This window comes from Phasianus colchicus, chromosome 3 (assembly GCF_987193195.1).
Source record: "Phasianus colchicus chromosome 3, bPhaCol1.hap1.1, whole genome shotgun sequence".
Lineage (NCBI taxonomy): Eukaryota > Metazoa > Chordata > Aves > Galliformes > Phasianidae > Phasianus > Phasianus colchicus.
In genome coordinates, this window is record NC_143438.1 from 22,728,232 (window position 1) to 22,741,703 (window position 13,472).

At 42.9% G+C, this 13,472-nt stretch overlaps 1 protein-coding gene across 2 annotated transcripts in view; it reads right to left on the bottom strand.

The window, feature by feature from the left end:
* Positions 1–4,602: 4,602 nt before the first annotated feature.
* Positions 4,603–13,472, bottom strand: part of FBXL7 (F-box and leucine rich repeat protein 7) — a 167,029-nt gene continuing 158,159 nt past the window's right edge. For both annotated transcript variants that reach the window (XM_031589227.2, XM_090137076.1), the window contains 2 exons: positions 12,492–13,103; positions 4,603–7,676 (listed from right to left, as the gene is read on the bottom strand). In XM_031589227.2, coding sequence (XP_031445087.2) covers positions 6,940–7,676; positions 12,492–13,103 — 1,349 coding nt within the window. In that variant the 3' untranslated portion in view covers positions 4,603–6,939. The remainder of the gene's footprint in view (positions 7,677–12,491; positions 13,104–13,472) is intronic.

Genomic DNA, 13,472 nt, shown 5'->3' on the forward strand with positions numbered 1-13,472 from the left:
AGAGGAAAGGAAAGAACAACACAGAGAAAAGGCCTGCTTCTTCATCAGAGCCGGTGTTGAAGTCAGTGCTTGTTCCTGTAGTTTACCTCCAGTAAAACAGAAGAGGCTTCACTCAATCAAGGAATGGATCACAATAAAGCACGATCCTTCAACGTTTCCCTTCATAATGCTCATGCCCTTTTTCTTTTTCAGTGCAAACCCCAGTTTAAAATGGCATTATTCATTCTTCATCCCAATCATAGAATCATAGAATGGCCTGGGTTGAAAAGAACCACAATGATCATTTGGTTTCAACTCCCCTGCTATGCGCAGTCGCCAACCAGCAGACCAGGCTGCCCAGAGCCACATCCAGCCTGGCCTTGAATGCCTCCAGGGATGGGGCATCCACAACCTCCTTGGGCAACCTGTTCCAGTGCATCACCACTGTGTGAAAAACTTCCTCCTAATATCTAACCTACTTCCCCTGTTTCAGTTTAAAACCATTCCTCCTTGTCCTATCACTATCCACCCTCATAAACAGCCATTCCCCCTCCTATTAATATGCTTCTTTAATGCAGGAGCATGATGATGTTTTGTGGATGGATGTACTTGCTATAAGCAACTTCAAAAGAAATTGAGAGCTACCAGGCTATGACTTTAACACAAGCAGAAAACAAGGAAAAGGAACTTTTCCTACCTAGCAGTCTGGGCTCTCCATCTCTTTTATCCCTATGCAAATAAGGCATAGGATGAGGTATTTTTTAATTGTTTTGGCAAACCAGGAAGGTGAGCTTTCAGCAGTGCAGCCCTCTAGAATCCCACTCTGTCATATGTGTCGGTGAACAGAGCAGAGTGCAGGGATGCAATCAGGCAGCTTAACTCCGTGTCTGACTGTAGGAACACACAGCTTGCAGTAGGAAAGGAGACCATTTAAGGACAGGCATTTTGGGTTTGCAAGGAAGACTTTATCGCTGCCAATGGTGTGATACAAGCACACTCCTCAGTGTAATTTAAGTCCAGAAAACTTTTTTTCTAAGTACTTTCAAAGCATAAAACACAGCATGATCAGAAAACCAGAGCAAATACTAGGCATCAAATGGAAACAAACTACGATTAATAAACAGAAATATTTTACTAGATGCAGTGAACTTAGTTTACCTGTTGCTTAGGATATATCCTTGATAAAAGGCAAGTGATAAAGATCTGGAAACACTCGAGAAAGAAGAAAAAGTTGTAAACCATGAATGATCTCTTGTGTATTGCAGCTAAAAAATGAATCTTTTCAAATCTCAGTTATCTGTCTGCCAAGGCAATTGTATATGAATGAAGTATATTCAAGAAGTAATGGAAACTTCTCAAGAATCGCCATTTACTTGATTGTTAAAAAATGCTTTAGGAACCGTCAAACACAGAACAATGCAATATGAAACTGTTAAAAATATTCATTTCTTTTGGCACAAATCCACCTCTGCCTTCTCTCTCGTCTTTTAAAGATGGCTTTTTCCATTTTTATCATTCATGTGAGATTGAGGTTATGACCATGTTTCTTTTAAAAATAAAGGAAAAGTAATCCATTCTAAACCCAAGAAGACAGTGCCTTAAGTCATAGAAATAATGGCAAAGGTTTCTCTTCTGCCTTAGAAGTATCACTTCACTTAGAAAAGCTTGTTTTTCTCTTCCTCTTCCTCTCCTACTCATTCTCTTCTCCTCATCCCTTTTTCTGGTCTCTCTGATTCACCCTCTGGAATCTATTTTGTAACTTTTGTATTTATAATGGCTTAATTTGACATATCTATGGCCAATTGGATTGTTGCACTCTAATTTTGTATTAAAAATTGGTATTAGCAGAGCCTACTTGGAAAAGATTTCCATTCACAAGTGTAAATCTAATATGCACCTCCATGATCATCCAGAGGACAAGGGAAAAATGACCTGATTCTTCTGGCCAGATCTCACAGAAAACAAAAACAGAGGAAAAAATCTGCTCTGAAGCACACAGCTATACAGCAGGGGTGCATGAAAATAAACATCCCTCAACAATTTTATGGAGAAAATTGATTTAATCTGTTTAATAGTACGCAGCAGCGCAGTTGAGTTCAATTTGTTTTTGTTAAGCTAAATTTGAATTCTGATGTCTACTGCCTGGCAGTAACTTGAACCTATTATTATCATACCCTTTTACAGTCATCAAAAGGACAGGAATTTGACCCTCCACAGATGCCTGCACCTAGGCAAAGCAGAAGAACTGGTGCTGCTGAAACCCACTGCAGCAGGAAGCATGGGTATTACAAACCTGTCTTGCCACCTTCTTCTCAGTAGATGACCTTGCACAAAGATGTAAAGGCGGGAACAAGACACTGAGATTGACATGCAGACCCCCGTATACATTTGCAAAGGCAAAAGGTCTGCCTATAGAGCTTTTCCAGCTTCAAAAAACATTATAAAGGGTAGATGTTGGATGCATCAAATCCAAAATTATGATTTCGTTTCTGAAATACTGTTTCAAATTTGAGACATACTAAAAGAAAGAGTTTGCCAGCCTTGCTCTGAGACTCCCGTGGAGGGAGTACACTATATTTACTTAATGTTCAGGCCATTTTCTTCATGTTTCTGTTCCTGCCCCAAACATCATTCTTCAGTATTGACTCACATTCTTTCTGATCCAACGCTCCCTGTCCAATAAGCCATACAAACCCAGTTCTCCTAACCTGAACCAATTTCTTTATTGAAAATCATTCAGTCTCATCTCAGTCGCAGTCCTCTTGCCCAAGAAATTTCCTTCATCCCTCTATTGTCCCAGTTCTCCAAATCTTGTCTTTCAATCCTGCTCTGACTTTCCAGGCAGCTTCCACATAATTCAGGCCATTTCCTCCTTCACACTGCCAAAGTGATAAATGCTTCTCAGCTTTGCCAAATCTCTGCCTTGCCAGACTACAGGCCTCATCATAGCCAAACGTGGCCCTCTTCTCCCCAGTCACAGAGTCAGAGATGTCTGAAGATGTGTACTGTAGCTAAACTAGGGTGAATTTTAATGGGAGATTAGTAAGACACATCCTTGTCCTGAAGCTGACCTCCTGGCAAGGCTCACACTGTTGCTCGAAGGCCATAGAGGAGATGGAGAGCAATGGACCGTTTTCAAAGGAAAGGTCACCAAGAGTTTACCGTGAGCAAAATGACATTTCCTTCTAGCTTTATTTACAGAGCCAGATGAACCATTTCAACTAACATTTTCAAACCCAGCATGGGAAGTTTCAGCCTGAACAGCTAAACTGAGAAAACTGTAAAAAACTGAAGGCAGGGAAGAGCCGTTTGCTACCACGTCTCTCACAGAGCTTTTCCCCTTGTAACTAACACTGGCAGCTGTGGGGCAGCCAGTCTGCGGTCCAAACGGTCACTACATTTCTTTTTAATGGGGTTTTGGACCTGCTTCAAGCCTTGTCTAAAATTAGGCCTTTTACTAGCTTTTTATGTTTTCCAGTTCAAAGGGTAGATGTTTTGTCAAACCATTAGTGAAAGGTTACAGACCGAGGTTCTGAAGAAGGCTCAAGACATCCAACAGAAGCTGTTTCGCATTTTGTGGGAAGCTAAAAGTGCATAACTTAAAAAGGCAAAAGTGTTGTACTTCACATTAATTGCACACTGCTAACCTCAGGAAAATACAGTTCCACATTTAATGAAAACCAAGGGAATGAGAAAACTAAATATCTTGATAAAGAGTTCTGGGTATAATCACAGCGCATGGTGATTTAGGCACGCCCTTTCAAAGAGACCTCTTTCTGCATCACACAAGTTATTGCAGAGTCGTAAACAAATGCCAGCCTGACTGATGTGACCCATGGTGGCTTGCCTCGATGAGATCGCTGCATGCTGGGGCAGAGCAGAAGAAGCCTCACTGCCTCAGCCTGAATGTTATGGTTCAAGAATCAACAATGTTTTTGCTCAGGAAACTGATAATCTTTGCCAACCTCAAACTAGAACTACAACACCTCACTCATATGCTGCATCCTTCCCAGCAAACTCAGCTCCAGATACAATACTTCATTTTCCTTTCTAATTGTCATTTTGCAAACAGACACTGGAAAAAGATTAAAAGTCAAAACAAGCAAGCTATATCAATAAGTTCACATTTTCTTGAAATATGTGGCAGTCTCAGAGTGGCATATCAGATTGTGTAAGTTGCTTGGCTTTGAAAAATTACTTTTATTCATCTTCTACAAGTGCCCCCCAGAGTGTGTTTTCTAGAATATTCAAAAGAACCACTGCACTAATTTTACTTTTCAGAATGAGTATGTTAGCTTGTCTTTAATTCAGAGCAGAGGCCCTCCTGGACCTTTTATACGTGAGCTTTTTACATGTTGTTTTTTCTTTTACTTACACTTCCAGTTACTGATTATGTCTCAGAGTAAAGAAGAACCTCATGAGGAAAATAAAATTTTAAAGAGACAGATAGGCAAAACCATAACCTATACGAATCCTCTGTTGTTTTTATAATCATCCACCTACTCACTGCAATGATTTGCTCATTCGTCTGCTTGAATTCAAGAAAACAAAGTTTTACAAGTATTTAATCTTTTCATTTTCACAATAAGCTAATCAATTAGTGCAAATGACGATGCACTCTCATCAGTTACCAATATATTGCTTTATTTCTTGGTAGCAAATTAAGGCTTTATAGTGAGATTTGTATAGTACAGGCCAATTTAAACATTAGAAACCTTAAAAACCACGTAGCACTATTCACTCAATTTAGCTTAGCCAGAAAAGTAGATTTTTTTTTCCTAATAAACAGTTAAATGTTACTAATGAGGCCTTATATTTCAAGAGTGCAAATGGCTCTAAATCCCACCATCTTCAGAAATGGGCTCAACATTTAACTGTTCTGGGGGCCGTTTTCAAATAAAGGATAAACAGAGAGTATAGCTGGCTCGGATAAAATACACTGTAATACTGGCTGGAAAAGAATCTCTAATTTTAAAAACACAGAAAGGAAAACTAAAGTGATGTTAACTGGTCAAAGGATGGGATTACTCTCTGCTACCCGCTGACCAGTAACAGTAGCAATAACAAATTCATGTTCCTTGGCCCTCCTTGCCTCAGTACAGTCACATTTGTAATTCACAGGTGGTGACATACCAGAAGTTAGGAAACTCCAAACTGGAGGAACATACGTACGTTACACGACTTTTTGCACAAGTAGGACAAGTTCCCTCTGCAGGGACGTGCCCAAAGCATTGCTTTTTTGTAATCTGAGAGAGCACTGCTGCAAGTATTTCCTCAGCAATTATGTATTTTTCGTGAGCATGTGGATTTTCACTTCATATCAATGATTTTATGAGTGTTGTCTGGAGATGATGGAACTACTGCTTATGAAAACCAGACACGGTGCTTCCCTTCTTATGTTCTTTACCAAGACATTTATAGCATTTGAGATGAATGTAGAAATTCACAATGCTGACTGTATGAATTCACCTGTCAGTCACGCACAGGGGGCCTGCCTGAAAATATCATCACCCCCTCACATCTTTGGCTTCCAATCTGAGCAGTAAATGTGAAACTGCAGAGAAACGGCTGCCAGAAAACAGTGAAGAAAGGAACCACAAAATGACCGTGTGCTCTGAGGAAAGAGGCAGCAGAGGGGAAACTCCAAGCCCTGCTTACTCTTGCATGAGCAAGAGTGACCAGGAGAGTACAGTGGGCTTGCAGTGTCACAGGGCAATGCTAGTGTGGTAATTCCTTGCGGAACAGCAGCCATTTATCCAGCCTTTGGGAACACGAGACAAGGTTTCACAAAATGAAACCTCTGATGTGAATAGCATTCTAAGCCCCTCTCTCTCCCAGGATGTCACTTAACAACAAGCTAACCTCTTTGAAGACCTGAGATCAGCAAACTACCTGTTAAACTGGAAGGCCACAGAAAGGGTGAGGTTTCTACAGGTACTAAGGCACATACTGAATACACCATAACCACATGCCTGGGTTGCACAGAGAGAGGCAGCTGCAGCAGTGCCACAGCTGCTGAAGAGGCACCGTGAAGGAGAAGACAGACCTTCTGGTGACAGCAGTACAGTGCAGCAATGGGCACTGCCTGTGTCAGCTATTCCTCAGCATCACAGGGGCCCCAATGTACTGCAGTGCTAGCTCAGCTTGTTGCAGAACTGTAATAGCCTCTTGGATTGCTGGCTTCTCCCTTTGCAAGGCCACCAATATCTCATCTGTTTTCCTTCACTCAAGTGAAAATGTCATTGCCTATCAGACCCAGGAGCTGCTACTACAGGTGCAGGTAAGGGCAGATTTAGAACTGAAGGCAAGTAGTGATGATACATAAGTGACCTGGAAAAGAGCTTTCCATGAGAAACCATGCTTCAGCACAATCTCCAGGCTCGTGCAGCAGAGTGCTCAGCAAAGGCCAGCAGGTCTTCTTCTGCCTCAGTGAAGTATATTTAAAAACACCACCCAGTATTTCCTGAGGGATTACAATGAGTGACTACCGAGGAAAAACTATTTGGAGATAAGGGGATGCTTTATCAGCCATATTGGAGAAGTTGGAGAACAGAAACACATATTGCATAGTCAGCTTTAAGAGCACAGCTGGAATTCAGATGTGTTTGACATAGCTTAGCAGCCTTTCCAAAGGAGGGATTATGTGCTATTTCCTTTGGAGGTAGCTACGTTAGCTTGGGACAAGATCATGGCTGTTACGGAAATGGCACCCCGCTAGGGATGCTGAGCACTCACTGGTCGTGCATTAAGGCAGGCTCTCAACGGAGACCCACCACACCTTAAAAAGTGATCATACATAAAGCAAACAAAATAGTCCTCTAGAAACACTCCCTCATCAACAACATACAAGAAAAGCTGACTCCCGTGAGCTACAAATAAACAGCATTACTGAGTATGGGAGCGTGTGTTTATACATCAGTGTTTTTAATACTGCATTGTAACAGTGGGTGGAGTATCCTTTCAGAAGAAGGCAGGGTTGGTGTGCTCTATAATACAGCGCTTGCAGTGTCGTTTAACAAATCGCAGAGCATCCACAGAAACATCGCAGTCCTGCACATTCAACATCTGCAGGTCAAAACAGTTGGCAGCTACAATCTGGAGGCCCTGCCCAGTGATGCTCTCACACGATTTCAGGCTGAGGCGCTTCAGGTTGAAGCAGTTGAGGGCTAGAAACTCCAGGCCGGTGTCTGAGACCAGAGGGCACTTGCCAATATCTAGCGATTTGAGTTTTGTGCAATTTTTGGCGAGGTACTCCACGCCGTGGTCCGTGATGCCCTCGCAGCCCCGCGCATTGAGGTAGCGCAGCTTGCTGCAGTATTTGGCTATGTAGCGGATGCCCACGTCTGTGATCCGGCCGCAGTGGGCGATGCTCAGGTATCGCAAGCGCGACTCCAGCTTGGCTATCTCCCGCATGCCGAAGTCACTGACAAAGCGACAGTCGCTCACGCTCAGTTCCTTAATGGACGTGCAGTAAATCATCAGGTAGCGGAGACCTTCGTCGGTGATGCGGACGCAGCGGCGCAGGTACAGGTGGGTCAGCTGAGTGCAGTGGGCGGCAATAGTGTGCAGTCCTTCGTCCTCCAGGACAAAGCAGTCCGTCATGTCCAGGTAGCGGATGGAGATTTGTTTGCCGTGTAAGGGAGACAGCTTGATGGAGGCTTCACGAGTCAAGCTGATGCATGTTACTTTGGAGCACCCTGTGTGGAAGAACAGTCAATTTCAGCAAGCAGTAAGGATAACTCAGACAGCAAGAACAGAAAGGTGCGCGTGACATGGCATGCTGGATGCCATGAAGGCATCTTCCAGAGCAGATATCTACTAGAGCAGCCGTCCTGACTGACTAGTCTGGGTTTGCTGTGATGCATCCCTGTACCTGGGCAAAGACAATCCACTGGAGTCAGTGAGGTTTCTTTGGATTTTGAGGACCAGCAAAGCCACAGGCCAATGTTGCAAATTTGCATCCCAAATGTGAAATAATGGCCCTAAGTTTACCTAGGGAAACTCGACAGCATGTTACTACAATAGAAACTCAGTGTAAATTAGAGAAAATGGTATTACGCGAGAACCATGCAGCTTTTTGATCAGAGGCACTCTCATTGCTGACTGGCTGAGTTAGTAAACCAACATCAGAGGCTCTTGCACCATCAAATCCTGTGATAAAAAAGAAGACAAATCCCACAAACAGTCTAAAATGCATCTGGGGAACAGATGTGAATCCAGCCCTGAGCCCACAGTGCAGGAAGGATGCAAAACTATGGCAAGACCATGGGTCTGCAGAAGGGTGGAGATTTGAGCAACATAATGAGAATGGGGAGAGTCAGCAGGAGCTAAGACTTGTAAGGGCATGAGAGGACATGAACAGACACAGAAAAGGATTATTTGAAGTGTGCAAGTCTGGCCACAAATGGATAAAAACAAGACAAGAGGAGAAAGACCAGAGCTTGTAAGGAAAGAGAAAAAGCTAGATTAAAGAGAAAAACATGCTCACAGTCTTTCTCCATTTTTATATACTGGTGAAAGCTTTTTTGGAAAATGCTGTTTCTGCTCTACTGCAAACTTGCAGTCTCAGACTACTGAAGGGAAATTCTTAACTGTGTCCTGTTCAGGTGGGCTCACTGCACTCACATGGCTAGAAACAGCTGCAAGAAAGAAGGAAGGGTTTGCCTGCAAGTGATCAAGACCAACAGTTTCAGCCATGAATGTCTACTCAAATTCTGCAGCTTATATCTGAGGAAGTGCCCTCAGGAAAGGATAGAAGGAGCTTTTCTGTACTGCTGAAACACTGGCCAAAAGCAATGAACTGAGCCATGAAAAGCCAGAAAAGTTAAGATGACAACCTTACAGCCCCATGGATTATAAATGCTGCAAAAGTCCAGTAATCTGAAAAAAAAGAAGGCATGCCAATCTTTGTACAGAGATTCCCCTCAAGAACTTGGATGATCCAAACCCATACCATTTGATACAACAGGTCTTATTCAGACATTTACTAGAAGGATTGGATATGCTTCAAAAAAAGAAAAAAAAAAGAAAAAAAATCTTCAGATAATCCAGGAAGCTCACACAGATGTCCAGCATGGAATATGGACTTGAAACAGTTTACAATCTATAGTTAAGATTTCCACATTCCTCACTTGAGTTTGCAGCTGGAATTTTAATTTAGGCTTCAAATTTAGTTGAACAGATGCAAAGTTTACCTTAGGCCTCAAATAATGGAACTGGCAAATTGTCCACAGGTCATGTAGAAGCTCTGGGACCTTGAAGCAAAACACTTTTTTCACTGACCAAATTCTTTTTAAAAATATTTCCCCTTCAGACTGCCCTGCAGATCCATCTAGACTATGGTGCAATTTTCGTAAATAAATTTGCATTCATATAAATACTATACAGATATAAAGCAAAATTGTTGGGTTTTTGTGGTTTTTTTTTTTTTTTTTTTTTTGGTTTGGTTTGGTTTTGGTTTTTTTTTTTTTTTTTTAAAGGAAGGGAGTACAGTTCAGTATTAACTGCTTTAAAATTTCACTCCAAATACACACATTGGACTAGCTGATACTAAATGCACAGGAGGTGTCCCCATCCTTGAACTGGGTTTTCATAGAAAAAGCTGTCACCCAGCATAAATCTGTCAGACCTGATGTAGCTGCTGCTATTGTGTTTGCACAGCAAGGCTGCTGGATTAAGGCATCGGTCTGAATATTTCAGGATATCTCTGGATATCCTGACCAGAATTCAGTTTTGTAATTTGGTGAAGTGAGAATGAAAGGCTTATGAGGTGGAGGAGAATGTTTAGTCTGCTGTAGATCCAAGAAAGGGGAGAATGTTAATGACCACAATTATAGAGTGAATAGGTCAGAAGTATCTCAGCAGGGTTGGAGTCAGGGTGCATAAGTGTGTGATGACTGTCTGGGCAAGCTCAGCATCATCTTGTCTAGTTACTTTGGCTACAACGTGAAATATTTCATGGTAAGGGTATCCAAAATGGTTCCACCAGAGAAAGAGTCCACACTGATATACAACTACCTGACTTTTAGGCAAAATGACAGATTTCTCGGTCTGTAACAATTTTTCTGTCCTAAATAATAAAAAATGTAAAAACAAAACTCCTGTAGCAGGATTTTCCATAAAGGAAGTAAAACCGATTTTTAAAACAGAGGAGTAACTTCCAAACAGATTAAAAAAATGTTGGCAAGTGTGTTAGATAATAATTTGCAGTCAAGCTCAACCAGCTTCTGGAGATATCTCAGACTTGCCCACAAAGTGGATGCTGAAAGCGACAGAACTTCCATTGTGGAGAACTCTGGAAGTTAATAAGAATGTCTGGTTTTGACATTAAAGATTTTGGTACGTTCTTGCTGCCAAATAGCCAGCCAAGGAGGAAAGGGATTCATGTAAACTGGGTTTTAACTAACTGGTTACAAGTACAGCATTAGCCCCCAGCACAAGTACCAAACCTTTCTAGTTCACTATAAAACCAGATCTGTGAACTCTTTTGGTGCCGAGAATTGCCCAAACATGTATGCAAGCCTTGTCCTCCTAATTACTCCCTGGATTGATTACAGAAGCAAACTTCTCACATGAGATCTCCTAGCAGTAGTCCAAATTTATCCAAGGCCCTAGAATGCAACCCCATTTCAGACAAGTCCAGGGAGAGTCTGTACAGCAATTAAAATTGCTGTTTGAAATCTTGTTCCTGGAATTCTTTTAATATGGCATTCAGCTATGAAATTAAGAGCAGGGTCTTTTCTTCCTCCATCTTTTTGGCCTCCCCTGACATACCTTCTTTTTAACACTTATTTCCCAAAGAGAAATAAAAGAGAGCAGCCCTGGCATAGCTTGAGGCAGGGCTCAGCAAGGTGGGTAAGTTCTTTCAGCAACTGCTTTGACATTACAATGCTGACTAGTGAGAATCTGGCCCCCCAGCCTTTGTGGAAGATGGCTTTTCCTGTTTTAAGTTCAGGAATCATTCTTCTGTTTGAGAAAATGGAGGGGAAAAAAAGAATGAGGGCAAGCAAATCTGCTTTATAAGAAAAATTCCCAGAGATGGACAAGGTGATGTATTAAGAAACAGTCTGAATCTGCCCAGCAGCATCACTATGCACATCCATGGATTTCTCTTGCACTGGTCGTTAAGGTGTTGCTCACTAAACCAACAATACTTTCTTTTACCTCAAACCTGTTTCCCCTCCTCACAGCTCACCCTCAGCTCAGCAGTTCCACTTTCCTGTGTCTCCAGAGCCGGAATATTGGAACTCTCCATACTACATGAGAGGATATATGTAAGAGAAGCATGAATATGCATGGGATATAGCCAACCTTCAAAGTGATATGTAGCTCCAGGTTTAAATCACACAGGCATACACATTTACTCCTGATACTGGAGATGCTTCAACCCGAATGTGTGGTAGCAACTCCCAGCTATTGTCTGCACATGCTGACAACAACTAATTCAGATATAACATGACTGTGAATAGACTCTTTGGGACAGAATCCCTAATCAATTGTCAACTGCAGAGAGAGGTCACAAAACAAGTGAATAATTCTGATTTGTTACTATTTGCTTTGATGCTACCCTTGACATTCTGCCATCCTGGGGAATAGTGAGTGAAAGAGCTGAAAAAAATAGTTGAAATGAAAAAATAAGAAAAAAGAAAGCGAACCAATGTGCATCCGCTGGGAAATTTTTTGAAAAATCAGCTTATTTGGGTACAAGTGACTCATCAACATTGTTTGCAATTCCTACTTTGCTCTGCTTGTTGTATAACCACCAGTACCTCCACAATGGCAAATCTGGAAATCTGGTCTAGCTGATTATTATAAACATTAGACTGATAACAAAGCAAGATCACAAAATAAATACTGAAATTTGAATTTACTTCAGAGATCTGCTTCAGTGCATCCTTTTAATTAAATACCAACTATTCTCTGAGAGGAATCTGTGTGCGGCTGACCTCGGGAAAAAGAAATAAATAGAAAAATAAATAAATATATTGTATCCCCAGACACATCTGGGGAAAACCGTCTAAAACATTTCTGCTGATCTAAACAGCAGCAGTGATATACTGCAACTGTAGTGAAAGGATGAAGTCTCTAAGCAAGTGTGTACACTATAAAAGAAAGTCTCAGCTAGCTGCATCTGGTTAAAATAGGAATAGGAACAGGAATAGGAAACTAGAAGACTTTGAAGTTTTACTAGGAATGACATTTGATATTAATACCTAGACAAAAGCCAAGCACAGGCTGCTTTATGCAAACATCTAGAAGTGTCCTGGCTGTCTGAATGGCTCATCTCTGTCAGCATGCCTCCATCAGAGCCATTCTGCCTGTGAGCTGCTGCTGGCGTGTGGGGCACTGAGATCCCCATGGTGCCCAGCACACTGGAACAGTGCGAGTGCACCTGTATTCCTAGCTTCAAATGTAACACAGAAAGGAGAAGCATGCAGTTTCAGGAAGCAGGTGTCTGACTGCCAAGAGGCTTTTAGACTCCGAGGCATCCATACTTAAATATTTCCCATTACCTGACACATCCAGGTGTTCCAGATTTGGACACAGTGACACGACATCAAAGACTGCCTCGTTGGAGATATTGTAACAGCCAGACACCTCCAGCCGCCGCAGTTCCGGACAGCACTGGGCAATGGTGTAGAGTCCTCTGTCTGTGAGCCGCCTGCAGCCACTAACAATTACCGTCTCCAACATGAGACATACGTTGGGTGTATCCTGACAAAGCCTTCGCGTCAGCACTTTAAGAGCCCTGTCCACATTGATGGTCTCGCCGGTCAGGCGTATAGTCCTCCAGAGCCGGGGGTCCCAGGCGAGGTTGTACCAGCGGCGGCACACGCGGGCGCAGCGGCACAGCTGGTTGGTGGGCAGGAAGGAGAAGATGTGGATCATGGATTGGTCGGGCAGCCGGTCGATGTGGGCCTGCTCCTTCTGCTGCTTGGCCGCCAGCCGGATGAGGGGGTGAGTGAGGCGGGTGGGAGGGGGAGAGTGGACCATGGCCACCGTTTCCCCAGTGACTGAGGATGATGAAGTAGAGGAGCCTCGACCATTCTGGAAACCGGGAGATGTTGGTGGGAATATCAGTGCTGGACTGGGAGTGCTGAGTGTCCGCATGCTCAGGTCGGAATCTGGAAGACAAAAGGCAGGATTTCAGCGAGCAGCCATTTTGCAAGAGAGAGGGAGGACACGCAAGTTCTCAGAAACACACCCAGGGTGTGCTCTCAAAGCACTGCTCACCTTGGTGCTGACCACCCAACAGCACTAACAGAGGGCAAACTGTGGGCCCAAGACCTAAGTAAAGAGGGGACAGCAGCAGAATTCCAGAGATTTCACATTGTTATGCTCTTGACTGAACAGCACAGGAAACAAATACATTTGAACCGACAGAGAGTAAGCTGCAGTAAGCTCAAGAGCAGCTGGGCACCCAGGGGCTGCTCAGGGAGGTGCACAGCCATCCTTCACCTGCCCGCTCCTTCAGGCATTCAGGGAGAAGCCAG